Raw genomic sequence first — 27,295 nt, forward strand, 5'->3', positions numbered from 1 at the left:
CCTGGGGGATGTTGGGGAGGTGAATGCATGCCAGGGCAAATGGCCCCTTGCAGGGGAGCTAGAGGTGGTTGCGGAAGCCCTGGCTGGGCACTTCATGAGTGAGGGACGCACATGTGGGCTTTGGGGGCTCCTCTGTCTGCCTCCCTCTCCAGGTCTAGGGAAGAAGCAGGTGTGGCGGGGCCACCAGCCCAGCCTCAGTGGACCTGGGCTGGCCCCAGAGCTGACAGACCCCAAGCTGGTGAGCGGGCAGGGAGTCAGCTTCCCATCCATTAGGCCCGTGGCCTGGCTGCCGATGCTGAGCGGACATTCTGCTCTTGGCCCTGCTATCTACTTAGGCATCGTTAATATTTTACGATGCAGAGCCAAGGGATCGATGACTCGTTTATAGCTCAGTGTTTATGGGCAGTCACTGACGCTTTCACGGGCAAGATGTGCAGGAGCATTAGGGGAAACTGAGGCAGGAGAGCAGTGGGGGTGCCTCAGGAAGACCCCAAGATGGCTTCCTTTGCTTGCTTGGTTCTCTGTCTTCCCATCACTCTCACATCTGGTATCCTGGACACACCCAGCTCCAGAACACACCCTAAAAGGCCATGACAGCCCCTGAGGGACTGAAGGAGGCTCTAACTTCTATAGATTTTCACACATGTTAGTAACTGGCCTGGTCCAGCAGAGCTGTGACCTCAGCCATATTAGCCTCCCTGCTTAGAACTCTGCCTTTGGTCAGTGGAGATTCATTGCATCCCACTGAAATGGAATAGAAAACGGTCTGTTCAAGGTTCTTTAAAAATATTTCCAACAACTCAGACTTCTAACCAGAGTTAACTAGTGAGGTTGAACTGCGCAAGCCCAAAGAAAGGCCTCATGCAGCCTCCTCCCCTTCAATTTCCACTTTAATAGTGCGGTGCCCAGAAGGCCCGGCTGCACCTGTTCCCTTTCCATAATCTACCCTCTACATCCCGCTTTCCTCGCCTGTGCAATAGGGAAAGAGAAATACCCGATGGGGGAGCCCTCAAGGATGGCAAGTAACCGGAAAGGCTTGGTTCCTGTCTGCCAGCTCCAGAAAGGCCCTCAGCTCGCAGCTGCGGTTTCCCACCCCACCTGGCACCAAGCTCTGTGCTGGGACAAGCACAAGGCTCAGGATTTGATGAGTGAATGAATGAATGAATGCATACATGCATTGTAAAGGTTCCATAAATGGGAGTTGCTATTGGTCCCGAGTGCAAACAGGGCTCACGCTCGCGTGCGTGGACCTGGGCTGGGTTTCCCTCCATTAAGGCACCTGGAGGACAGAACTTGTCCGCAGCAGCATGCGCGTCCCGCCCCTTAAGTCCAAGCTAGTGCGTGGAGGAAGCGGAGAGTAGCCGCTCCGACCCCACCCCCGAAGTTTGGGCCCTGGGAAGATCCTGCTCTCCGCCCTGCCACGCCTCTCTTCTTCCCTCCCTTTCTCCTTCCTTTTTGAGGCTTTTCTTTCCTACCCAGTGCCCTGGCAGGAAAAAGGTGATCCACAAGCTAATTAGCACTCCCTAGCCCTGCCCGCGCGGAGCGCCTGGCATCCGTTTAGCTCTTTCCCACAGTTGGAAAGGCAGACACCACGTCCTCCTGGAGGAGGCTAAGGTCACGCAGCCAAGGCAGGACTTGAACTCAGCTTCACGGACTCTAGTGTCAAAATCCACACGTCCTCTTAAAGCCTAGAGCGCACCCAGGTTTCAGAACTGAAGAATTTTGGAGATAAGGGCAAAATTTTAATCTCTGGTCAAGGGTTGGATTATGGAAAACCCCCCGGGGCCAGAGGGCTTCCCGGATCCTTCGAAGGCAGCCAGGCTCCGCACCCTCATCCAGGAGAGGGAAGCCTCGACTCCGCCGGGAGCGATGCTGTGCTCTCTGCCTCTCGGTCTCCTCTCTGCACTGACGGTTCGGCGAAACCACCCACCCCACGGCCTCCAGGGGCTGACGGGGAAGCGGTGGCCGAGCGCCAGGCTCCATCCTGTGCTGAACAGTGCAGGGCGGGGCCGCCTCCCCCCGCCCTTCCCGGGCCGCGGCGGGGGGGCCTTAGGGGACGCCTCCCGGGTGGTCGCCACGCCTAGGCCAATGAGCGCGCGGGGAGCTGCGATGAAGGCTGGGTGGCCAGGAGCGCCCGGGACCCCCGCACACACCTGCGCCCGCCGGGCTGGAGAGGGGGCGAGAGGCGCGGCGCCCGTGCGGGGCATGGAGGCGCCTCTGGCCCGCGACGCCGCCGAGCCTCAAAGTTTGCCGACTGCCTCGGAAAGTTGCGCCCCGGATCGGCCGCCGCACCGTGTCCCATCTCCGGGCCGGGCCCAGCTCGCCGCCGCCGCCCTGAGCGGGGCCCCGGCCCCGCAGACAACCGCAGCCCCGCCTGCCGGGGGCATGTGAGCCTCAGCCTCCCCAGGAGCCGGCGGGCTGCACCGGCCCGGCGCCTCGGAGGCAGCGCGCGGGCCGCCATGGGCATCCAGGGCATGGAGCTGTGCGCCGTGGCCGTGGTGGTGCTGCTGTTCATCGCCGTACTCAAGCAGTTCGGCATCCTGGAGCCCATATCCATGGAAGGTAACGTGTGGCCCCCGGCCCACTGCCCTCGGCCGGGGCCGGCGTCGGTGGGGAGGGAGCCGCACGCGCTCCGGTTGGGCACGCCTAGCTCCGCCGCCCCGCCGCCTCCCGGCTCCAGAGGGCTGGGCCTGGGACTAATGGGTCAGAGAGGTCTCGGACCCGAGCAGCCTCCGAGGGAATGGAGCCGAGGTGCTTAAGGTGGGTGTGAGCGAGATGCCAGGTGGCACCATGAGCCGCATCCCTGGCTCTCGGGTCCGAGCCGCCCGCGGTGAGCACAGCCGGCTTAGGCCGCCCGGCCGCGGGAGCTGGCGCAGGGTGAAGACGACAGGAAGACCCTCTGCCCAGGGCGCTGGGCGGCGAGTAATATAAGGCCTCTGCCATGTGTTTGGGGCCGTCCCTTTCGCCCCCACGAAACATCTACTCCCCCCTTCACAGCAAGGCTAGGGTCCATGGGATCAGTAACCAAACCCTCAGGAGCCACATTTCTGTCCCAATGAAATATTAACGGAGGAGACACACCTACCCTTAAACCACACACTGCCACCTCCATGAGACCCCTGGAGCCCTTGGAGCTGCTTCCCAACCCTTGGTGCCTCCCTGAACTCTGGGCAGGTTGGGAGGAGCAGCCCCTGCAGGGCCTGCCCATTCTGAAGGGGACCTTGACTCACCAGGGCTGTTACCGGCCCTCCTGCAGTTTCAAAGAGGCCTTTGCAGTTCTGTACCCCTCGACTGGGGGAAGGGGCCAGCCGGTCCTATTCATGTCACCTGTGTTCCCTGGCTGTCCTCTCAGAGAATGGGCATCTGCCTGGCTCAGCACTCTGCTGACCTTGCCGGGGTCCAGCTCCTAGAAATGAAACCCAGAGGCCCCAGGAGGGGAGGGAGGGAAGAAGGGAGGGAGAACCTGGCCCTGTCTCTGAACAACCCCCAGCCCCCTGGGCATGGGGGTGCAGCCCAACCCCTGTGAAGGGCTACTGAGGGCAGGAAGGGGCGGGCCAGGAAGCCAGGCTTGACCTCCATTCTGCCTTCAGAGCCCAGGGCTGGCTTTTTACCTGAAGTTCATGGCCTTGTGCCCCTCAGAAGCCATCCTGCTCCATCACACCTTTTCTAGGTGAGTTCGGGAGGCCCAGATAGAAGGAACTTGCTCAAGGTGGTTCTGAGAGGTATCACCTTAAACTTGGATTTTGGAGAGGAAACTTGTCTGAGCCTGGTCTGCACTTGGCAGGGTGCTGACCCTGGCAGGGGTAATCTTCCATGGGCAACCTACTGGGAAATGCAGGCACTTGGAGTGAGATGGCGACTGAGCATCCCACACTGCTCTGGAACCCTGCTTCTTGCCAGGCACTAGCCTAGCCCATAGTACCTATCCTTTCTCAACCTGTGAGAGGTGTGGGGGAATCTCACCTCCCACCACCGGGGCTGGCCACGTCGGCCGTGCTACCAGGGGCTGTTTGGACAGATGGGCAGCCCTGGGAGTCAGAGATGTGGTTGAAGGTGCTACCTGGCATCTCACTCACAGGTCTGGGCCAGTCTGAAGTTGGCCTTTGTGATTTTTAAGCAGAATGGGTTTTTCATGTGGTAGAGAGTATGTACAAAACTACAGATGCTCTATTCAACCCTCTGAAATATCACCTCAGGCTCAAATGAGTTTCTCTTTTCTGGTATATTTGCCCACTTGTCCCCCCTGAAATTCTGGGGTCCTGATGCTGTGGGAGGAGCACAGCACCTCCCAGTCAGCCAGATCTGAGCTGAGAGTCAGCCACCCACACATACTGGCTGTAAAACTTGCTTAACCTTTCTGAGCCTCAGTTTGACCCTCTATAAAGTGGGGCCAATAAAAATTCCTGCCCTGTGGGGCTGTGGCAGACTTGTAACTGGCCAGTGGGGCTGCCATGACCCCAGAACTGCTCTTTGCATGTGTTCAACGCACAAGCTTTGTGAACCATCGCTGAGAACTGTTACTACAAGGATGAGCTGTACTAACAGAATTCATTCACTGCTGAAAACATCCTCTCACCCAGACAGGCCCCCCAGCCTGTGGCACAGGCAGAGGGTTATAGATCCAGTTGTTCCCTGTGAATGGAGTGGGGCCTGGTAAGTGCCTGGAAGGGTCCATTGGTCAGGCTGTCAGGTGGGCTGTGAGGAGCCCCAGCCCCTGGAACCCAGCCTGGATGTGAGCTGGCACGGAGGGAAGGGAGCTGGTGCCCAGGTCCTCTCCAAGCCTGTGTGCGCAGTGGGATGTGTCTTGTCCTCTCCGAGCCTCCGTAGTTCTCATCTGAAAGCGACCAGAGTTATGAGGCCCTGGGGATTGTTAGGAACTAATGGATCCGGGTTGTAGGGATGCAGGTTTCTAGAAATAGATGCAGAAAGTCAAAAGGCCCTCCTCTCTCTGCCCGGGTCCCCTGTCAGTCTCTGTCTCTGGTGATCCTGTCAGGAGGATTTCCAGCCTGGTGTGGCCACCAGCTTACTGGGTGACTTGGGTGGATCTTAATTTCCACATCTGTAGAACGAGGACAATAATAAATCATTTTCCCCTGTCCTCTTCAAGAGGCGGGTGAACTGCGGCACTCTGCACAAGTTAAAAGTGGAACTCAGCTCTAAGGAACTCCTCGGGTGGGGCGCACCTGGGCTGACCAGCCTTGTTCTGAGACCCACACAGCCCTAACCCACACCTTGGGTCCACATCTGTGGCCCAAGGCCTCACCCTGGCTGCTTCTTGTCTCAGTCTAGGTAGCTCTCAGCCGAGGGCAGGGTGCTCCTAGGTGGGCATTAGGTAAGTGGAGTGTCTGTGAGGCCGGGTGTAGGTGGGCGCAGAGAACGGAGGAGTGAGGGGAGAGTGGGCATGTCCGAAAGAGAGAACGTGTGGCCTGGGCCACCACCGCTCTTCCTCCAGCAGGCAGCCCCAGCCCTCCATAGCTGCCTTCTTCCAACGGCGCCCATGGGGACTGGCCTTGCCAAGGTGACCGAGGAGCCTGGAATACCTCCGTCACCTCCTGGCTTGGAGCAGGCCCAGGAGGCCACTGTTATTCCTCCTACCCCTTCTCTTGCTCTCCCCCCAGCACCCTCTCCTACCATTGTTGGGGCTGGTGACACCCCGAGCATCCTGGGTGATCTTGTCCCTGGCAGGGACTGCCTCTCTCGTTACACTGCAAGTCCATCAGGACTCCTACGACCCGTGGCAGGTTCCAGATCGGGATGCTGATGACAATGACTGGCCAGCACCTACTGATGCTCTTGGGCACTTTGTGCCTATCATAATGTTGCCCTCATTTTAGCTTCATTTAATAGATGGGGACACTGAGGCGCAGGGAGAGTAACTGACTTGCCCGAGGATATCCTGCCAGAGAGTGGCAGAGCCCAGACCTTTCTGAACTTTGGCACATGGTCCTGGGTGTGTCTCTAACTCTGCAAGGCTGCCGGGCATGTGCGGCCGGCCTCTTACAGCGCAGGTGCCAGGAGCTCAAAGAGGAGGCAGCTGCCGGGGCAGATCTTACGTGGGAAGAGGCCCCTCACGAGCGCTGTGGACTACGCGTGTGAATGTGTGCAGAGCTCGGGAAGCAGTGCCCAGCACGGGGGGCAGGTGGCAGTGTCACTTCCCATTGCTTCTGGCAGAAGTGATCTAGCCCAAAGGCCCCCACGGTCACACACCTCTGACTGCGCAGAAGCTAGTGGGCAAGGAGAGTGCTCGACAGGCTGCCAAGTAAGGCTTCGTGGGAGATTCCTGACTAAGCTTCTTGGAAACCACTGACCGTGTCCAGATAAGCCACAGTTGAGGCAGAGACTTGGGCGGGAGGGCCTTGCTCAAGCCCCACAGCCTACAGTAACATCAGGCCTGGGGCTCCGGCCCCGCTCCCCGTCCAGCAGAAACCAGAAACCACCCTGCAGAGCCCACCTTTCTCTTCCCTCCCCCAGAGCCAGCCCAGCAGGCAGCAGCCACGGCCAGTGGGGACCCCCGGACCGTACAGAGGACATGGTGAAGGACGCCCACTGCGATAAAGAGCCTGCTAAGTGCACCCCCTTCACCACTCACTTCTAGCCCACAGCCAGTGGTGTGCGACCCCGGGGTCTCTGGGGCTAGGTCATTTCTGCCAGAAAGGATGGGAGCCAGCTCCTACAGCCTGCCCCCTCTGTGCCGGACTCTGCTTTCTGAGCTTCGTATCTTAGCTGGTGGTCTCCTTTTCTGCTGGTTATCTGTTTTTGACATTCTTTTTTGTTAGCAGTGAACACTGGCCATTGTCTCCCATTCTCTGAGTGTCTTTCACTGGCCACAATGTCCTTGGTTGAACAGAAATTCTTAATTTTAATAGGATTGAATTCATCCTTTTTTTTTTTTTTTTCAGTTACGGTTTGAACTTTTGAAGTTTTCAGAAGTCTTTCCCTACCCTTCAGTTAGCAAGATACCTTTTATTTGAACTCTGCAGCTCACCTTTCATAGTTGGGTCTTAGTTCATCGGGAGCCCACTTTTGTATGTGGTTTAAACGGATCCAGATTCATTTTCTGTACATGGTGAGCCAGCTTCCCTAACTCCATCGACTAGACCTTCTGACCTTTCCTCAGTCTTCTGTGAGGGCCCCTCTACATCTCCCTTTTCTTGAGCTCCCTGGTCTGCTTGTTGGTTGGTTTGTTGCACCAACCACACAATGTTTATTACAGTGACTGTGCGGTATGTATTAGCATCCAATAGAGAAACTCCCTTTTTGCTCCTCTTTCTAGAATTTAATGAACTTTTTATTCCTCATTCTACATTTCAGAGTAAGTTTCAAGGTCCTCAAAAAGCCCAACTGGATTTTCGATGGAGTGTGTGCTGAATTTACAGATTACTTTGGGGAGAAATTACGTCTTCATACTATTATATGGTCCTATCTCAAATGAAATGTCTCATTTATTCTGTTTATCTGTCTCTACAGAGGTCCTTTGAGTTTGGATTAATTGTTAGTTTTTATTGATATTATGAATGTTATCATTTTATTATATTTTCTAGGTGGTTATTACTGGCATAGAAAATTGATATTGGTTTTCATAAATTAATCTTGTATCTGGCAACCTTAACAAATTCTCATGTATGCTGATTCTTTTTGTCCCTGGGGACCATATTATTTACAAATAACGTTAGCTTTGTCCCTTACTTTCCAACTCTCACACCATTTATTTCTTTTTTGAAATTTTCATAGAGCTTTGGGCAGGGCATCAATTAGTGGTGATTGTGGCCAACCTGTGATCGTGGCCCAGCTCTTAAAGGGAATGTGTCTTAGCCTTTGCCATTAAATCTAACATTTTCTGTTAATAAATATGTGATTTGCAAATGTGAGCTGCATCGAGTTAAGAAAGTTCTTTTGAATTCCTAGCTTGCTAAGAGTTTTTGTTTGCTTTAATCATAAGTAGATGTGGATATTTATCAATGCCTTTTTTTTTTTAATCCTCACCCAAGGATATTTTTCTATTTATCTTCAGATAGAGTTGGGGGGAGGGCAAGAGAGAAAGAGAGAAACATCGATGTGAGAGGGACACATCGATTGGTTGCCTCCCACATGACCTGACCAGGGCCTGGGACCAAACCACAACTGAGGTACATGCCCTTGACTAGAATCGAACCCGAGGCTCTTTGGCTGACACTCTAACCGCTGAGCCAAACCAGCCAGGGCTTTCAACATCTTTTTTGCATTTGGATTTTCAATTATTTCTCCTCCTATTCTCTTGCAGATAAAATCTTCTTTATCGTGGTATACTTTTACTTTTTAAAAATATGATTGGATTCAGTTAGGTAACGTTTGGTTTCATCTGTGCTCCAAAGTGAAATGAGCATATAATTTTTTGTTTTTCCAACTTTATTGAGATATAATTGAAATGCAACACTGAGTAAATTTAAGGTATAGAATGTGATGATTTGATGCATGTATATATTGTGAAATATGACCACAATAAAATTAGTTAGCATATCCATCACCTCACATAAATACTATTTTTTGTTGTGGTGGTGGTGAGAACATTTAAGATCTACTCTCTTGGCAACTTTCCAGTATTTAATACAGTGTGTTAGCTGTAGTCACCATGCTGTACGTTATTAGATCCCAGACTGATTCGTCTTATGCCTAGAAGTCTGTACCCTTGACCAACATCTCCCCATCTTCCCTGGCAGCTACCATTCTACTCTGTTTTTATGAGGTTGGTGTGTTTTTGTTTTTTTAGATTCCACATGTAAGTGAGATCATACTGTATTTGTTTTTCTCTGTCTGACTTATTTCAAGGAGCCTAATGTCCTTCAGATCTGTCATCACTAGATTTTATTCTTGCACAGCCCAGCTCTGACTGAGGAATCTAGATGACTGTCCACCGCTGGCGTCGGAACGGGGTCACTGGTGATCCTTTTGAAAGCAGTTTGCCTGGGGAGGTGGGCGATGCCCCAGAGGAGGGCGTTGCAGACGGAATAGGAGGAGAAGTGAACAAAGTGAGTTAAAGGAGGAGAAAGGCAATAGCTTGAGGCGAAAGTAGGACAAAGGGAGGTTTCTTTTCCTGTTTCTACTTTTCGAATGGAAGAAATAGCAGCACACACACACACACACACACACACACGGGGTGGGCAAAAGTAGCTTTACAAATAATACAATAATTAATAAATAAATACTAATACAAAAATAAACTATCTCGTGTACTCACAATTGTAAACCTACTTTTGCCCACCCCTATAAATCTCTCTCTCTCTCTCCCTCTCTCTCTCTCTCTCTCTCTCTCTCTCTCTATATATATATATATATATATATATATGGGTTTGGTTTTGTTTTATTTTTTGGCCTTTATGAAACAATGTCAGTGTGAGTCTTGAGTCATTTAAAACCCTTCTCGTTTTGTTTCTTTTCCTTTTCTCCTTTTATTACCCCATTTCTTCCTCCCCTATAGCTATTCTAATTTTTATTTTATTTTTAAGTTTTATTTTTTATAATTTACATACTGTGCCATTTGCCCTTTTTGGTGACCACTCCTATGATTTTCCCCTCCTAAACAACGCAAGTTTATTTTCTCATAAATCTGGAGACTAGAAATCTGAGACCAAGATGTCATCAGTTTGGGTTCCTTCTGAGGCCTCTCTCCCTGGCCTGCAGATGGCCGCCTTCTCACTGTTCCTCACATGGTCTTCCCCGTGTGTGCATGTGTCTGGTGTCCCCAGTTCCAGAATGTTGACAAATGCATAGTCATGTAACCACTACCACCATCAAGATATAGAACAAATTCATCACCACAAACAATTCCCTCAGCCCATGCCTTGACCCCAGCTCCTGATATATTCCCTTCCCTATAATTTCTATAATTTTATCTTTTCCCAAATGCCACGTGAGTTGCCTCCCACACAACCCCAACCAGGGCCGGGGACTGAACCGCCACCAAGGTACGTGGCCTTGACCGGAATCGAACCCACGACTCTTTGGTCCATGGGCCAACACTCTAACTGCTGAGCCAAACCAGCCAGGGCTTGAGTCGGATTCTTTAACTTACCAATGCATCTGAGATGCGTCCCTGTTGCAGTGGCTGTCAGAGTTTGTTCACATTCGTTGCCGAGCAGTATTCCACTGTGTGGATGTGACATGGTTTAGTTGTCCATTCACTGGTCCAAGGACATGCGGGTCATCTCCAGTCTTTGGCGATTGTGGATTAAGTTGCTCTAGATATTTGCATAAGTTATTATGTGCGTATAGTAGGTTTCATTTCATTTGGGAAAATAGCCAGCAGTGGGATTTCCCAGTCATCTGGTAAGTGTATGTTTCTAAGAAATGGCCACACCGATTCCCCGAAGGTGGGCACCGTGTCCATTCCTGTCCGCACAGTCTGCGGTTCCCGCCACGCCGCCCTGGGCAGTGCGTGCTGCTGTCAGCGTTTGTCCGCAAGGGGTCCGAGTAGGTGTGTAGTTATATTGCATTACGGTTTTAGCTTGGACTTCCCTCACTGCAAATGGCGTTAAACACGTTTTTATGTACTTATTTGCCATCTGTATATCCTCTTGCTCATTTATTAATTTGGGTTGTTTGTTTCCTTACTGCTGAGTTTGAGAGTTGTTTATAAATTCTAGACATCCTTTGTCAGATGTGATTTACAAAAATTTTCTTCCAGTCTGTAGTTTATCTTTTTATTTAACAGTCTCTCTCACAGAGCAAAAGTTTTACTTTTTCATTAAAAAGTACAGCCCTTAAAAAACAAACAAACCTGTGGACCAATGAGTAACAGGTTTGGTTGGGTTCAGTCCCCGGCCCTGGTCGGGGTCATGCGGGAGGCAACGGTCGATGTGTCTCTCTCACGTCGATGTTTCTTTCTCTCTCTCTCTCTCCCTCCCTCCCTCCCACTCTATCTGAAGATAAATAGAAAAAATATATCCTCAGGTAATGATTTAAAAAGAAAAGTACAGCCCTGGCCGGTTTGGCTCTGCAGTTAGAGAGTCTCTGAGTCAATTCTGGTTAGGGGCATGGACCTCAGTTGCAGTTCGTCCCCAGCCATGGTTGGGGTTCTGCAGGAAGCAACCAGTCGATGCGTCTCTCTCTCCCTCTCTCTATCTCCCTCTCACTGTATCTGAAGATAAATGGAAAAATATCCTTGGGTGAGGAGTTTTAAAATAAATAAATAAATAAAAAGTACAATTTATCTCCTGGCCGTTGTGGCTCAGTGTACTGAGTGTTGTCCCATGGACTGAGAGGTCTTGCTTCCTGGTCAGAGCACTTGCCTGAGTTGGGGGCTCAATCCCCAGTAGAGGGCATGCAGGAGGCAGCCAATCGATGTTTTTCTTTCTCCCTCTTTCTCTAAAATATTAACAGAAACATATTTTTAAAAAAGAACAGTTTATCAATCTTTTCTTTTGTGATTGTGTTGTTGGTGTCATGTCTAAGAACTCTTTGCCTAAACCCAGGCCATGAAGATGTTCTTCTATGTTTTTTCCAGAAGTTTTATAATTGTATGTCTTACATTTAAATCTGTGCTTTTAATTTTTGTATAAGATATAAAGTTTAGTCAAAGTTCATTTTATTGTAACGGGTGTCCAATTTTCTAGCACCACCTGTTGAAAAACACTGTCAAAAATCAGCTGGTGATATTTGTGTGGCTATGTGTCTGGGTTGTCTGTTTCATTGCAGTGATCTGTGGGGCCATCTCTCCTCAAACACCAAACAGTCTTGGTTATTGTAGTTGTATAATAAGTCTTAAAATCAGGTAAACTGATTTCCCCCACTTGATTCTTTTTCAAAACTGTTTTAGCTATTTCTTCCTTTGTCTTCCCATATAAGTTTTAGAATCATTGTGTGTACGCCTACAAAAAATCCTCTTGAGATGTTTATTGGAATTCTGTTAAATTTGTAGATAATTTTGGAGATAATTGACACCTTTATAATGTTGAGTGTTTCAGTCTATAAACATGGCATGTCCCTTCACTTATTTCAATTTTCTGTGGTTTCTTTCATTAGCATTTTGTAGTGTTCAGCATTCAGATTAGATTTATGCCTAAGTATTTCACTTGTGGGGCAAGCTATTGTGAATAGTATTATTTTTACATTTTTGTTTCCGATTGTGTATTGCTGGTCTATAGAAATGTGACTGATATGTGTTAGCTTTGTATCCTGTGACTTTGATACACTCACTTATTAGAGGATTTTTATTTATTTCTTTTTTGTATATTGCTTGGGATTATCTACATAAATAATCATGCCATCTGCAAATAAGGGTAGTTTGTTTGTTTGTTTGTTTTCTAATCTAATCAGTATGCTCTTCCTTTCTTTTCTCTCTTCCCCCTGCCTTTTTGCATTGGCTAGCACTTTCAGATGTTGAAGGGGAGAAGAGAGCAGATATTCTTGCCTGTTTAATCTTAGGGGGAAGACATTCAGTCTTTCACCATTAAATATGATTTTAACTGTAGGTTTTCTGTAGATGTCTTTTTTCAAGTTGAGGAAGTTCCCTTGCATTCCTCATTTAGTGAGCTTTTTTCTTTGTATTGTGAATGGGCTTTGAATTTTGTCCAGTGCTTTTTCTTCATCATTGATATGATTATGTCTTTTTCTTTAGACTCTTGGTATATAGATAATGTTGATTTATTCTCAAATAGTGAATCCGCCTTGCATTCCTGGAAAACTTCATTTGTGGAGTCTTCTTTTTATACATCAGCGGATTCAAATTGTGAGTATTCTGTTGAGAATGTTTGCATTTATGTTCATGAGGATTATTGGTTAGGACTATTCAGTTATCTCCTTCATCTTGGGTTCTTGAGGAATTGGTCCATTTTATCAGTTATTGAGTCTGTGTGCAGAAACTTGTTCCTGATAATTTGCTTTTATCCTTTTACTATCTGAAGAGTCTATACTTATTTCCCCTGCTTATTCCCAATATTGGTCATTTGTGCCTTCTCTCTCTTTTTGTCTTTTTCATTCTTGCTAGAGTTTTATCAATTTTGTTCATGTTTTAAAAGAACCACCTTTCTTTTTCTTTTTTTTTATGGCTAATCCTCACCTGAAGATCTTTTCCCATTGATTTTTAGGGAGGGTGGAAGGGAGAAAGAGAGAGAGAGACATCGATGTGAGAAAGACACATTGACTGGTTGCCTCCTGCACGACCCCAAATGGGGCTGGGGATCGAACCTGCAACCCAGGTATGTGCCCTTGACTGGAATTGAACCCACAACCCTTTGGTCTGTAGGCTGACTCTCTAACCACTGAGCCAAACCAGCCAGGACTCAAAGAACTATCTTTTTTTTTTTTTATCCTCACCCGAGGACATTTTATTCCATTTTTTTGTTCAGATAGAGTAGGAGGGAGAGAGAGGAAGAGAGAAACATCAACATGAAAGGGACACATCGAGTGGCTGCCACCTGCACGACCAACCAGGGCCAGTAACAAACTGCAACCAAGGTACGTGCCCTTAGCGGGAACTGAACCCGGGTCTCTCTGGACCGCAGGCCGACGCTCTAACCACTGAGCCAAACCATCTTTTTGGGCAAAGAACCATCTTTTTATTTCATTAATGTTCCCTATTTTTTGTTTGTTTGTTTGTTTTCAGTTTCATTGGTTTCTGTTCGTATCACTTGCTGTTTCCTTCCTTCTGCTTGTTTTGGGTTTATTTTATTCTTGTATTTCTATTTTCTCAAGGTGGAAGCTTATTATTTAAAATATTTTCTCTTTTCTAAAACAGGGATATAAGGCATTAAATCTCCCTCTAAGTAATTTATCTGCATACCATAAATTTTTATGTTATCTTTTCGAAAATTCAGTTCAAAATATTTCCTCTTATAGCTTCCTCTTATTTTCTTGCTGATCTTGATTTTTATTTGATATAATTTTCCTTCATCCTGAAGTACTTCCTTTAGCATTTCTTGTAGTGTGATTCTGCTGGCAACAGATTCCCTAGCATTCATGCATCTGAAATGCTTTTTATCTCACCCTCTCTTTTAAAGAATATTATCACTGGATATAAAATTCTAGGTTAACAGATTTCCTTTTCTTTCACCAATTTAAGTGTTGTTCCATTGTCTCTTGGTCTACATACTTTCTTGTGAGAAGCTAGCTGTTTTTCTTATCGCTCTGTTCTTGTAGGGTCTCCCTCTCCCCAAAGGCTACTTTTAAAATTGCCTCTTTATCTTTGGTTTTCATCAGCTTGACCCTGCTGTTCCTGCATGTGTTTGTCTTTTTATTTTCCATTTTGGGGTTCACTGAGTTTCTTGCACCTGTGTATCGATGTGTACCTCTAATCCACTGCACAGTTCTTGCTGGTGTGCATCCCCCATATTGTGCCCCCATCCTGTCTTTGACAAACCCCTGAGATACCTCCAGCTCACCCTAAAAAATGCTGTTTCCATGAGCATCCTTCTACAGGTCCCCTTAGCTGAGTAAGATTTTATTTGAGATGTTAGAATCTAGAATAGTTTCTGGCTTGCAAGATTTGCCTATACTAAACTTGACTGAGGATTGCCAGGTGTCCACATGGTGATGGGATGATCCTAAAGTGAGGAAAGAGTGATGGTGAGGAGAGAGGAAAGGGTGGGGAGGATTTCTGGAGCCTCATGTTTGAGTAGGTGATAAGGGCCGGTACCCTCTGTGCAAGTGGAGGAGTTAGCCAGGAACGTGGACAGTTCATCCGCAGACAAGGAGGGAAAGCAGAGGCAAGGGCCAGATGAAAGTAGATGGGTAGGTGTGATGGCAGGAACTTGGGGAATTTTTTTCTGTGGCTTCTATTTTCTTGGTGATGTAGGAGGCAACCTGAGGGGCAGGATGAGGGAGGGGGTACGGACAGTTCAAAGAGAAGAAGGTGTGAAATAGCTGTATTGGAGGTTGGGAGTGTGCATGACCAAGGCAATAGAGCCCGCTCGCTGGGCAGTTTGCAGGCTACTCTTGGGTTAGTGAGAGTGGGCAGTGCTTCTGGGAGAGGCTGGGCATGGAGCAGTGCTCGGTGCCTGGCACCGTTCTGGGCTCTGCAGGCACAGGGTGGGCAGTGCAAAGGGGCCATAGATCACCATGGACTCACTATTCTTCGGTGTGCTGGGGAGGCGGGGGTGGTGACAGTGTAGTGGGAAGGTCTGTAATTATGTGAACAGGTTGCTCAGCAGGTGTACGTACTCAGTGTTGCTCTATCTATAGCTCTAGTTTGTATCATAAAAGTGATGCATGCCATACCGAAACAATTAGGAAAAGGTTTAAAAATGATAAATAAAAAAGTAGATCGCTCTGGTCAGTTTTTCTCAGTGGTTAGAGCGTCAGCCCGCGGACCAGAGAGTCCCAGGTTTGTTTCCCACTAAGGGCACGTACCTCGGTGCAGTTCAACCCAGGCCCCGGTTGGGGTCGTGTGGGTGGCAGCCAGTCTATGTGTCTCTCTCACATCAATGTCTCTCTCTCTTCCTCCTTTTCTTCCTCTCGCTGTATCTGAAGATAAATGCAAAAAAGTCCTTGGTTGAGGATAAAAAAAAAAGGTAGATCACCCGAAACACCCCTCTCCTCCCAAGAGGCAGCTACAATTAGTTAACATTCAGATGTCTTATTATTAAAGAAAAGGGCTAGTCCCTGATCAGTGGGCCCCTGGGGTCTGACCTCATGTCCAAGTGTGAGTAACACCCCCACCAAATGCAGTCAGGCAGCAGTGTGCAAGGCTGAAGGGGCCAAGAGGGGCCCTCTCCCCATTTCTGATGGAAGTCAAGGAGGACTGCATGAAGGAGGTGGCTGAGAATTAGGTCTTGAAAGTTGAGGGTCCCTTGAGCCTGTCTTGCTGTCTTTATCCCTCCTGCCTCCCCTTGTTCGGTGTCTCTGAAGGATGGGGCCAGCTCCCAGCGCCTGTCCTACTGTGCGGCTAACAGGGTGGGCATGCTCCAGGTGAGATGAGCGGGGAGGGCCCACTGTGTGAGGAGCAGGAGGCAGAGTGGCCTGTGTATGCTGCTCCCCTGTCGCCCTTCCTTGTATGGAGTGTGCAGCCTGTGTGGCCACACACATTGTCATGCAAAGAGACTCCTTCCACCCTGCCATCAACCCATGGCCTGGTGTCCACCCTGCAGCAAGGAGGAGAAGGAGGGCTATATGTTCCACCCTGCTGGGTCTGTGTCCCCCTCCAGATAGCAGCGACAGTGAGGTGGAGCTGTCCATGGTGCGCCACCAGCCAGAGGGGCTGGAGCAGCTGCAGGCACAGACCAAGTTCACCAAGAAGGAGCTGCAGTCCCTCTATAGGGGCTTCAAGAACGTGAGTGATCCCCACCCCCCAGGACAGGTCCTGACCCACCCACCCCTTTTGCCCCTGGCTCCAAGAAGGGGTATTCTGGCCCAGGCAGACCTTCTAGAAACTTCCATGGAACAGAAACTGTCCCGGGGCCTTGATGAGGCTCGCATTTTGTGAGACACCTGTCTTGGGAAATGTGTGGGCCAAGTCCCAGAATCTGAAGGCCCCCTGCTTCTTTCTGTGAGTCTATGTACTGGAACAGGGGAGGGGGGACGGGGGACCAGACTAGCCTGAGGGGACCAGCCACCTCCCCACCTGCCCCTCCCAACCACCAGGTTTCCCTGAGGGCTTGGTGGAGCCCAGCAGTGCCCTGGGCAGTAGGTATCCCTCAGAGGGAGGACTCAGGGTGCGGGACTGGGTGGCTGAGGCTGCTGAGGGGGTGACTTCCTGCTGCAGGAGTGTCCCTCGGGCCTGGTGGATGAAGACACCTTCAAACTCATTTACGCACAGTTCTTCCCTCAGGGAGGTGAGTTTGAGGCCAGACCCCTGCCCCCCTGCTTCTCCCCAAACCCCCACTTTGTCTCTGTGGCAGTTCTGCAGAGGGTGGGTGTCCCTTTATGGGGAGGGACCCTCACCTCCACTCTATGCTCTCTGCCACCACTTGCTTCCTGGAGGCCTGATGCTGCCTCTATCCCGTTGCAAGGGGGGACCCCAGCTCAGGACATAAGTGGGCCCTCAGTGGGACTCTCTGAGGTGGGGGCTTGGCTACCAGGAGTCCCCAACACACCCCAGCCAGTGCTCTTGCCTCCCCCAGATGCCACCACGTACGCGCACTTCCTCTTCAATGCCTTCGATGCTGACAGGAACGGGGCCATCTGCTTCGAGGTAGGTCTCTGCTGTACCCTCCCAGATCCCCTGCAGCTTGCAAGGTGTCCCTCTGCCCTGGTGCCGCGCCATCGGGCTGTCCAGAGGGTCAGGCATGATCCTGGTGTACATGGTCCTGTGTGTCCCCCAGAGGGCCGGTGGACTGTGTCTGGCTGACCCCGAGCCTAAGTATGAATTCAGTGGAATTTGGTTTCGCTGTCTGGCCACCCTATTCCCAGCCTTGTCTTCCAGTCCAGCCCTACTGAGTCCAGGGAGCTACTGCCGGCACCCTGATGTGGCGGTGACCGGGGTGAATTTGCATCTGAAAGGAGGCAAGTCTGCCCTCGGGGATCCGTGCCATCAGTGGGGTTTCAGGCACCCAGCCCCACACTTCACCCCCTTTGCAGAAAACAGACAGAGCACCTGGCCCAGCAGGCTCCTGCCATCCCAGCCGGACACTAAGTGAGCCTCGTGTCTCTGCTGTCAGGAAAGAGGAGCCTCAGTGCCCCCCCGAGGGCTCCCCACCCAGGCCTGGCCACAGGATCATTTGAAGGAGGCATGTCTGTGGAGCTCAGGCCCCTAAAAATAGCTGCAGGTGAAAAGCTGAAACCTCTTTGGGGAGGAAAGCCATGCAGAGAGCCAGGCGTGATCGATAACCACTCGGCCCAAGGGCGGTGACAGGAAAGCCGCAGGGCCAGCTGGGGGGGGACGACAGTAGCTGTGACGACTGTCCTAACACTGCCACATCCTGCTGTATGTGCCAGCCCACCCAGCGGCGCACTGGCACCCCGCCTGGGTGACCACAAAGCCCACGCTCTTAGGGCTCGTGTACGTGTGTGAATGTGCAGTGTTTCTGTCTTCTCTGTTCTCAGTTATTTTACTGAGAACTGCACACAGTAAAATCCAATCAGCACAGAAGAGTAAACAGGGCAAACAGGGAAACTCGCTGTCCCCCCGGCCCCTCCCTGGGACCAGTTCCCGCTGATCCTTCACGCGGCACCTGAGACATCTGGGAGCGAAGTGTGGGAAGGACTGTAGTGTGAGAAACTCTCCGGGGCATTGTGGTGGTTTCTCTTTTTCTGAAATCAGAGGATCAAACTGCTCAGCAGGGCCCCTCGCAGCCCGGTGTGTTCAAGTGGGTGTTAGGAAGGTCTAGGTTACCCTCCTGTGGTCATTGTTCTCCATCCCTTGAAGGGGTCTTTTGATACCTTGAAGGTGGTAGGTGGTGGGTCTTTGGGGGTCTGCTGTCAGCGGCTGAGTTGAGGGTGCAGGTGCTGAGGCCCCTCTGCCTGGCACCTCTCAGAAGGTTGCTCCTGCGGTGCCGTCTGGGCCTTCCAGTGCTTGTCTGCAGTGAAGGCAGCTCGTCTGGTTTTGCATGGTGTTTGTTCGCCATGACGACCTTCCGTTTGATTTCGGGGTCTGCTCTAGGACAGCTTTCAGGAAGGCAGGAGGGCATGTATCTCCCCAGGGACTTCCAGCCAGCAGGGTACCATGCTGGCTGCTCACAGGCCAGGAAGTGTCCCGACAGGTTGGGGTGACACTCAGCCCCTTTGTGGCCTCAGACTCAACGTGCTCTGAAAATGGAAACTCCGGTCAGTTTATGAGCATTTGCTGTTATTGCGATTCTTTTGTTTATTCTGGAGAGACAAGACCTGTATTAATTCAGATTTATTGATATGAGAAAATATCAATATCAAAATATAAGCCCCTTGCCCTCACCAAAGATTACCAGAAAACAGACTGGCAAAACCAGCAAACATGGAGCTGTGGTCCCACGTTGTCCCTCAGGGCCTGCCTCCTGCTCTGGTCCTCCTGGGTCCTCTGGGTTGTGCCATAGGAGGGAGCCTGGGGCTGCCCCCCTCCCACGTGCAGACAGTGCTGTACAAAGGTGCAATCCAGGGCCCGGCGAATTCACCTCACTCATCTGCCGGGATCTCGCTCCCTCTGAGTATGATGGCTGGTGTGTGCCTCGGGGAAGCTGTGGCTGCCTCCCCGTGCCTCCCCCTGCAGTGACCACACTGGGTTCGCCTTGAGCAGCAGGGAGGCCTGCAACCTGCAGCCACACCCTCTGACCCCACCCCCTGGCTGAGCTGCTCTGGGCTCTCCCTGGTGCCCTCGTGGGCACTCTGGGGTGTCTTCATTTGGAAGCTGAGACTGGGACAGCCACAGAGCAGGCTGTGGACGTGGTAGGCTTCGTCCGCCTCAGTGTAAGAGCAAGGAATCCCATACAACTAGCGACAGTCCACACGGGTGCTGTGTGGGCTGGCAATTGAGAACTAGCAAGCTAGCTGGACTGGGGGTCATCTGCAAGCTACTGAAGAGGGGCCAGTGGCCTCACAGGACACATTCCCACCCCTTTTCTCCTGGTACCATCGTTACTATACTGAGGGACACTAAACGGGGACAATCTTTGGCTGTGGTTGGCCACGGGGGCTTCCACTCGTCAGACCCAGGTCTGTGAAGAGGGGAGGACATGGGGCCCTCCCATGGCGCACAGGAGCAGGGGGTTCTTTGTGGGACTCCATGCCTTTGCCTCCCACTTGGAGAGCCTGGGAGACCCCAGAGGAGAGGGAGGGACGTGAACTCAGATGCTTTGACTCTTCACTGCTGAGTAAACCACGAACAAGCTTCAGTGATGGCCTCGCCCCCAGCGTGGGCCTCTGCGGACTGTCACGTGGTTTCTCCTTGATGTATTTTCATTTTCTTCACTTAAACACACACATGACTTCAAGAGTTCCGTGGATTACAGGGTGTACCTTGGGAAACCGCAGTTAACACCCCACACCCCGGAGGAGGCAGACTTCTCCCGTTTTAGCCGACGATCACTGTCCGTGTCTGGATGATCACTGTCCGAGTCTGGATGATCACTGTCCGCGTCTCGATGATCACTGTCCGCGTCTGGATGATCACTGTCCGAGTCTGGATGATCACTGTCCGAGTCTGGATGATCACTGTCCGCGTCTGGATGATCACTGTCCGCGTCTGGATGATCACTGTCCGCGTCTGGATGATCACTGTCCGCGTCTGGATGATCACTGTCCGAGTCTGGATGATCACTGTCCGCGTCTGGATGATCACTGTCCGCGTCTGGATGATCACTGTCCGCGTCTGGATGATCACTGTCCGCGTCTGGATGATCACTGTCCGCGTCTGGATGATCACTGTCCGAGTCTGGATGATCACTGTCCGCGTCTGGATGATCACTGTCCGCGTCTCGATGATCACTGTCCGCGTCTGGATGATCATGTCCGCGTCTGGATGATCACTGTCCGCGTCTGGGATGATCACCTGTCCGCGTCTCGATGATCACTGTCCGCGTCTCGATGATCACTGTCCGCGTCTGGATGATCACTGTCCGAGTCTGGATGATCACTGTCCGCGTCTGGATGATCACTGTCCGAGTCTGGATGATCACTGTCCGCGTCTGGATGATCACTGTCCGCGTCTCGATGATCACTGTCCGCGTCTGGATGATCACTGTCCCGTCTGGATGATCACTGTCCGAGTCTGGATGATCACTGTCCGCGTCGGGATGATCACTGTCCGCGTCCCGATGATCACTGTCCGCGTCTGGATGATCACTGTCCGAGTCTGGATGATCACTGTCCGCGTCTGGATGATCACTGTCCGCGTCTGGATGATCACTGTCCGCGTCTGGATGATCACTGTCCGCGTCTGGATGATCACTGTCCGCGTCTGGTGATCACTGTCCGCGTCTGGATGATCACTGTCCGCGTCTGGATGATCACTGTCCGCGTCTGGATGATCACTGTCCGCGTCTGGATGATCACTGTCCGAGTCTGGATGATCACTGTCCGCGTCTGGATGATCACTGTCCGAGTCTGGATGATCACTGTCCGCGTCTGGATGATCACTGTCCGCGTCTCGATGATCACTGTCCGCGTCTTGGATGATCACTGTCCGCGTCTGGATGATCACTGTCCGAGTCTGGATGATCACTGTCCGCGTCTGGATGATCACTGTCCGCGTCTGGATGATCACTGTCCGCGTCTCGATGATCACTGTCCGAGTCTGGATGATCACTGTCCGCGTCTGGATGATCACTGTCCGCGTCTGGATGATCACTGTCCGAGTCTGGATGATCACTGTCCGCGTCTCGATGATCACTGTCCGAGTCTGGATGATCACTGTCCGAGTCTGGATGATCACTGTCCGAGTCTGATGATCACTGTCCGCGTCTGGATGATCACTGTCCGAGTCTCGGATGATCACTGTCCGAGTCTGGATGATCACTGTCCGAGTCTGGATGATCACTGTCCGCGTCTGGATGATCACGTCCGCGTCTGGATGATCACTGTCCGAGTCTGGATGATCACTGTCCGCGTCTGGATGATCACTGTCCGCGTCTGGATGATCACTGTCCGAGTCTGGATGATCACTGTCCGAGTCTGGATGATCACTGTCCGAGTCTGGATGATCACTGTCCGAGTCTGGATGATCACTGTCCGTGTCTGGATGATCACTGTCCGAGTCTGGATGATCACTGTCCGTGTCTGGATGATCACTGTCCGAGTCTGGATGATCACTGTCCGCGTCTCGGGCAGCAGCCTCCGCCCTCCGCCCTCCGCCCACGCGGCCTGCGGGCGCTGCTGGGTGAGGACTCGCCTCCCTTGCTCACTTTTCCATCCCCAGCGCCAGCAGATGAGCAGGTCAGATCGTTGGGGCTCGCGGTTTACCCTGATCACGGGGGTCGCCCCGTAAGCCTTGCGGGAAATTGCGGCGGGCGCTCCTCCTGCACACGTTCTTATTCCGAGTTTCCACTTGCCCAGTGTCGTGACCTCATCGTGAACTCGACCCCAGGCCCTTCTCCAGTCGTCTGCATGGGCGTCTGTCTCCCTGAGGGTACCTCCCCACCTCCCCGCTCCATCCTCCGCCGGGCATTTTCTGGGGATCTCTTCCCCTCGCTCCCACATTGGGTCTCCTGGTTCCCGATCCCACCACCCTCCTCTTTACTCCCTCTTTTCAGGGGCACGTCTCAGTGGCTTCCTAGGAGAGAAAAGTGTGCGGGAGCACTTGAGCATTTGGAGGTCTGGGGGTGCCTTCACCCCACTCTCTCGCTGGACGAGTCGCATGGGGCCAGGGCCGCGGTGGGGAGCTGTGCTCCGTCAGAACAGACCGGCCGCCGGCGGCCCCGGCTCCTGCCCCCTGAGCCTGTGTACGGGACTTGACTCTGCTTTCTCTTGGGTTGGGTTTTTCTCTCTGGAAGCCTGTAGGATCCTCTCTCTGCACCCAGTGTTCTGAACGGGCATCAGGACCTATGCCCACAGGCAACGCTGCGGGCTGTTTGCCGTGCTGGGCGCCTCCGCCGACCCCACGGCGCTGCCTCGGCGGGGAGTCCCCCTACTTCCTGGCCCGCGTCCCTGCGTGTCCTCCGTTCTCCCTGGCTCCGCTCCGGTTCGTGCTGGGGCCTGGGGAGCGGCCTCTGTCGTCATTTCTCGGCTGCCTTCCCGCTCTGCCTTCCCCTGCCTCACGGGAGACCCACTTGCTTCCTAACCCTTCTTCCAAGTCTGTCATTTTGCTTTCTTGTTTTTAATTCCCAAGAGCTCTTTCTTGTTCTCAATTACTCCTTTTATTTAAAAAAAAAAATGTTTTTGTTTTGTTTTTATTATTTTGTTACAGAGAAACATTGATTGGCTGCCTCCTGCACGCCCCCTGCTGGAGATCAAGCCCTCAACCGCGGGCATGCGCCCTGACTGGGAATCAAACTGGGACCTCTCAGTCCGTGGGACGGCGCTCAATCCACTGAGCCACATGGCTGGGCTATTTCTTTTCTTCATTTTTTAATAGCATCTAACTTTTATTTTAGGGATCTTAGATTTTCAATCTCTGAATCTAATAGTTTTTTTCTCCTGTAATTTTGTTTCTCCCAAATTGCTTTTCTCTGTTTCCCTGAGATTTTCTCTTTTGTGACACAGGCTTCCTCAGATCCAGAAAGTATAAAATTTGAGTGGGTACTAAGCCCCGTGGTGTATGACCCTGTCCCTCACAGTCTGCTTCCTTCCACCTTTCTGGGACAGGCCTTCTCTGCGCCCCTTCTTTCGGAACACCCTGGGAAGACCCCGCAGGGCAGGGGCTCACCCTGCAGCTTTCTGGGAGTGGAGGGAAGACTGTGCGTCCCACCTGCTGTTGTAACACAGCAGGTGACGTTTCCATGTGGAAGCCGTTGGAACGTCCCTGTCTTGTCACATTAGCAGACAGTTATCCGTCACACTCAGACATTTGTCCTGATCCAGAATTGAGCACTGTTAGCTCAGCTTTTGAAGCTGGAGGTTTTCAAGCACCCTGACTTGCAGATACTGGTAAACTACAAGTAAGGCACCCCCTTTCTGAGAGAGTACGCCCAGGTCCCTTTCACCATGGCAATGCATTAGGTCTGAGACAACATATGTTTGAATATCTTTACTTGAGAAGATCAGTATCAGCCACCATGCCATCCCTGCCACACAGACACACACATTCACAGGCGCACACATGCACACGCGCACACATATGCACACACTCACACATATGCACACACACACATGCACATGCGCCTGCACTGTGTCAAGCTGATGGAGGCCACCAGTCTGCTCTGTAACAGAAGTTCCTTCCCTCCAGAGCTGTGAATTGAAGGGAAGGCACACAGCAAACTGGAAATGAAATCTGGAGTCAGATTGTCACTCCTCACCCTCCTTTCCTCCCAGGACTTTGTGGTTGGCCTCTCCGTCCTCCTGCGAGGAACAGTCCAGGAGAAGCTCAAGTGGGCCTTTAACCTCTATGACATTAACAAAGATGGCTACATCACCAAGGAGGTATGGGGCTGGGGCATGGCCCATCTGCCCTCCTTCCCCCCACTGCTGCTGCCCAGGCTGCACTGCCTCCTCTCCTCTCTCACCCAGAAACCAGGTGGGGACAGCCACCGGGGAGCTCTCCTCCTTTGCTGAGCTCTCTGTCCTGGGCCCCCGAATGCAGGGGGCGTGGGGGGGTGTGCCCCTCACCTCAGATCTAGATCGAGTTCAACAAGTATCCTAGGATCGGGATTTCTTACAGAAAGGCCTAGAGGAGACACAAGTGGAGAAGCCTAGGGTGGGGCTGGCCTTGGCTCCCACCAATCGGGCCATTGAGGGGCTCTCACCACATGGGGCACAGTCGGGTTCTTATGGCCCAAACATTTTTTGGTATATGAAATAGTTGCTATAGTTTCAAATTTTGGAGAAAAAATCTATCTCCAACTTCTCTTGGAGGGTCAGAGCTCACTGGGCAGAGTGATGGGGGCCCCTCCTGCTCACTCATACCTGCCCTAGAGGAGTTTTCCCCCTTAGATGCAGCCCCCTCCCTGTGAGCCCTTGCACCCTCCCCTCATCCTTGCAGCTAGACTCATGCCAGCTCCTCGCCCCCCCCCCCCAGGAGATGCTGGCCATCATGAAGTCCATCTATGACATGATGGGCCGGCACACCTATCCCCTCCTGCGGGAGGATGCGCCTCTGGAGCACGTGGAGAGGTTCTTCCAGGTGAGTGCTCCAGCCTGGATGTGCAGGGAAGGTGACCCAGGAGGAAGGGTCACCTTGGGCAAGCCACTCCTCTCTCTGAGCCTCCTCCTCCCACAAGGAGGTTAAATGGGCATCCCTGATCTGCTGAACCTCGGCCCAGGGCAAGCTGGGCCTCATGGATTCCAAGGCCGCAGACATCTTGGCCAGTGTGCTGGTTTCTGAGAGCTCCTCCAGCCCCTCCAGGGAAACTGTCTGCAGGAGGAGTGGAATTGGGGTGACTTCTCTCTGTGTCCATGGGACATGTGGCCTTCCTGTGTCTTGGTTGCTCCATCTGCCCTGGTTGCCTATCAGGGTGCATTCTGGGAAGTACAAGCCTAGGAGGCTGACAGAAGCAGCTGGGGGTGGAGGGCAGACTGGGGAGAGGTCAGCTGTGGGGTGGGAGGGGCTGAGGAACACACTTCATGTGGCCGGGATCCAGTGTAAGGGACAGAGGGGACAGGTTGGGGTGGAGGAAGCCCACCCTCTGCCACATCCTCAGGCCTGGGTCAGGGATTGTCCCTGGTGAAACAGACTCACCGAGGGTGTGGCTTGGGTTGCAGAAAATGGACCGGAATCAGGACGGGGTAGTGACCATGGATGAGTTCCTGGAGACCTGTCAGAAGGTAGGTGTCCTTGGAATTGGGAACACACAGTGTGCTGCCCCTGCTAGTACTCAGGTCACTCCCCACCTCCACACTCCACTTTCACCCTCTGCACCGCCCCTGCCAGCCACAGCCCACTTGGGCACACTGTACTCAGCCCGGCCTTCGCCTGCCGTGACTAGAGCGGCAGAGGTGGGGGGACGGGGGGATGAGGCAGTGGAGCCCTTGGCAGGGTCACACACCTGGAGTCTTCTCTGCAGAGCACCCTTGGAGGTGGGGGCAAAAAGACTGCACCTCTGCCACTTGCAGAGTGACCTCTCAGTCGCCCTTGGCCTCTGTTTGGGTGGACAGCCAGGGAGGTTTGTCCTCAGTGTCAGCGGATCCCAGACAGGCTGCAGTTAGGCCCTGGGGCTGAAGACAGGCTGTGCCTCACTGGCTCCCCCTAGCCCAGGACACAGGCAGAGCAGTCCTTGCGGGGGTCCAAGTCCCTGACCACAATCTGCTCAAGGTGGCTGGAGGTGGGCACCGCCCTGCCCTGTCAGCCTGGGTGTGACCCGGCCTCTCGCCCTGTCTCCACGCAGGACCAGAACATCATGACCTCCATGCAGCTGTTCGAGAACGTCATCTAGGACACATGGGGTCTCCAAGTGGCCATTGCCACCACCTCAATCCTGCCGCGAACAGCCTCCATGAGAAACTTTTTTCTAATGTATTTGCAAAAAGTGAACAGTTTGCTCCAGACACACACACACACACACACACACACACGCACGCACATGGGGGGCAGCTGGGGGCGCTGCATCTGGTTGGTCCAGGTGACATAAGCCACACCCCCAGCCAGCCCCGCCCCTGTCTGTCCCGGGCTGGTGGGTGAGGCAGCCGCTGGGGTGGCCGGTGGGAGAGCAGTGTCTGCAGCCCGCAGCTGTGCCGCAGGCAGTGCTCACTCCCCTGCCAAGGAGGGTCTGGTCTCGGAGCAGAGGCCCCTCCTGCGTGAGCCCAGCCACCCCGCCCTCCTGCTGCCCTTCTTCCCCACCACCCACGGCCAGGCTCTGGTCTCCTCGCCCCCCAGCCGCTCCCAGCCCCCGACCACACTCCCAGAAGCCCTCACCGCAGAGCCCTGAGGGACAGCCGGGGAGGTGCTGGGCTAGGAGAGAAGTGACCGAGGCAGAGCCTGCTGTTTCCTGGGTGAGCTCTGCTTCAGGGGTGAGGGCCCCTGGGCCCTGCTGTCCCTCCATCCTAGGAAGGGGGCCCTTTACGCTCAGGGTTGGGTTTCCTGGTGGAGCGTGTGAGGGGGACTGTGCCAACGCCACTAGATGGGAGCCGCCCTCCCCTACTTGCTCAGGCCTGGCTCGGGGATGCGGTGGTGAGCTGCCCCCACCCCTCAGGCTCTCAGCTGTTTGCCCCAAGTCACTGTATCCTGAGAAGAGGTCCCACGGCTCAGGGACCCGGGTGATGAGCGAGCCTAGGAAGGGCTTCTCCACCCCTCTGTCCCTCAGCCTCTGTCTCCCTCGGCCCAGCAGTCTGGTTGAGCACCCCCTTCTGCTTGGGGTCCTGAAGCAGTGTTGCCACCCCTCCACACGGGCTCACCCCAACCTCATACACAAAGCACAAGCACCCCCAGAGCTCAGGTTGAGCCCATGAGGGAAGCTGAAGACACTGCTTTTCCAAGATGAGCCCCCCCTTTGGGCTGAGGCCTGGTCCAGTAGCCCTGACACAGGGGTCCAGGGGGAGAAACCTGGGTCAGTTCTGTGCCTCAGAGCAGTGGGGGCTCAAAGCCCATCTCCAGCCCAGCTCACCTACTCAAAAGCACAAACTCTGGGACTCTGCTTGGCTGGGTTCTGCTCTGGGGATGAGTCTGATGTCCACCTGAGGCCAGAGACAGCAATGAGGGCTGAGGGGCCTGAGGTCCACAGGGACCTCCAGGAGACAGAGACGTGACTGCTTCTGCCTGCCCAGGCAGCACGGACCTTCCGAGGAACATTCCCAAACATACATTCCATCGGCTCCTATCCCACCTCTGCTCGGCCTGCTCCCTGGGTGAGCAGGGCCCTTCGAAGGAGGGCGGGATGGTGGAGGCCATGGA

General features: G+C 52.7%; 1 protein-coding gene across 2 annotated transcripts in view; it reads left to right on the plus strand.

Annotated features, from left to right (window-relative positions):
* The window catches only part of KCNIP3 (potassium voltage-gated channel interacting protein 3), a 64,168-nt gene extending 38,327 nt beyond the window's left edge, over positions 1-25,841 (plus strand). The window contains exons 1-8 of one of the 2 annotated variants that reach the window (XM_036262998.1): positions 2,460-2,562; positions 16,116-16,240; positions 16,673-16,742; positions 17,031-17,101; positions 23,785-23,892; positions 24,488-24,592; positions 25,171-25,233; positions 25,794-25,841. In XM_036262998.1, coding sequence (XP_036118891.1) covers positions 2,460-2,562; positions 16,116-16,240; positions 16,673-16,742; positions 17,031-17,101; positions 23,785-23,892; positions 24,488-24,592; positions 25,171-25,233; positions 25,794-25,841 — 693 coding nt within the window. Of the gene's footprint in view, positions 1-2,459; positions 2,563-16,115; positions 16,241-16,672; positions 16,743-17,030; positions 17,102-23,784; positions 23,893-24,487; positions 24,593-25,170; positions 25,234-25,793 lie in introns of those variants that run through there. The other variant, XM_036262997.1, reaches the window with a different exon arrangement.
* The last annotated feature ends 1,454 nt before the right edge of the window (positions 25,842-27,295 follow it).

Source organism: Molossus molossus, unplaced genomic scaffold, assembly GCF_014108415.1.
Source record: "Molossus molossus isolate mMolMol1 unplaced genomic scaffold, mMolMol1.p scaffold_m16_p_15, whole genome shotgun sequence".
NCBI classification, from domain to species: Eukaryota; Metazoa; Chordata; class Mammalia; order Chiroptera; family Molossidae; genus Molossus; species Molossus molossus.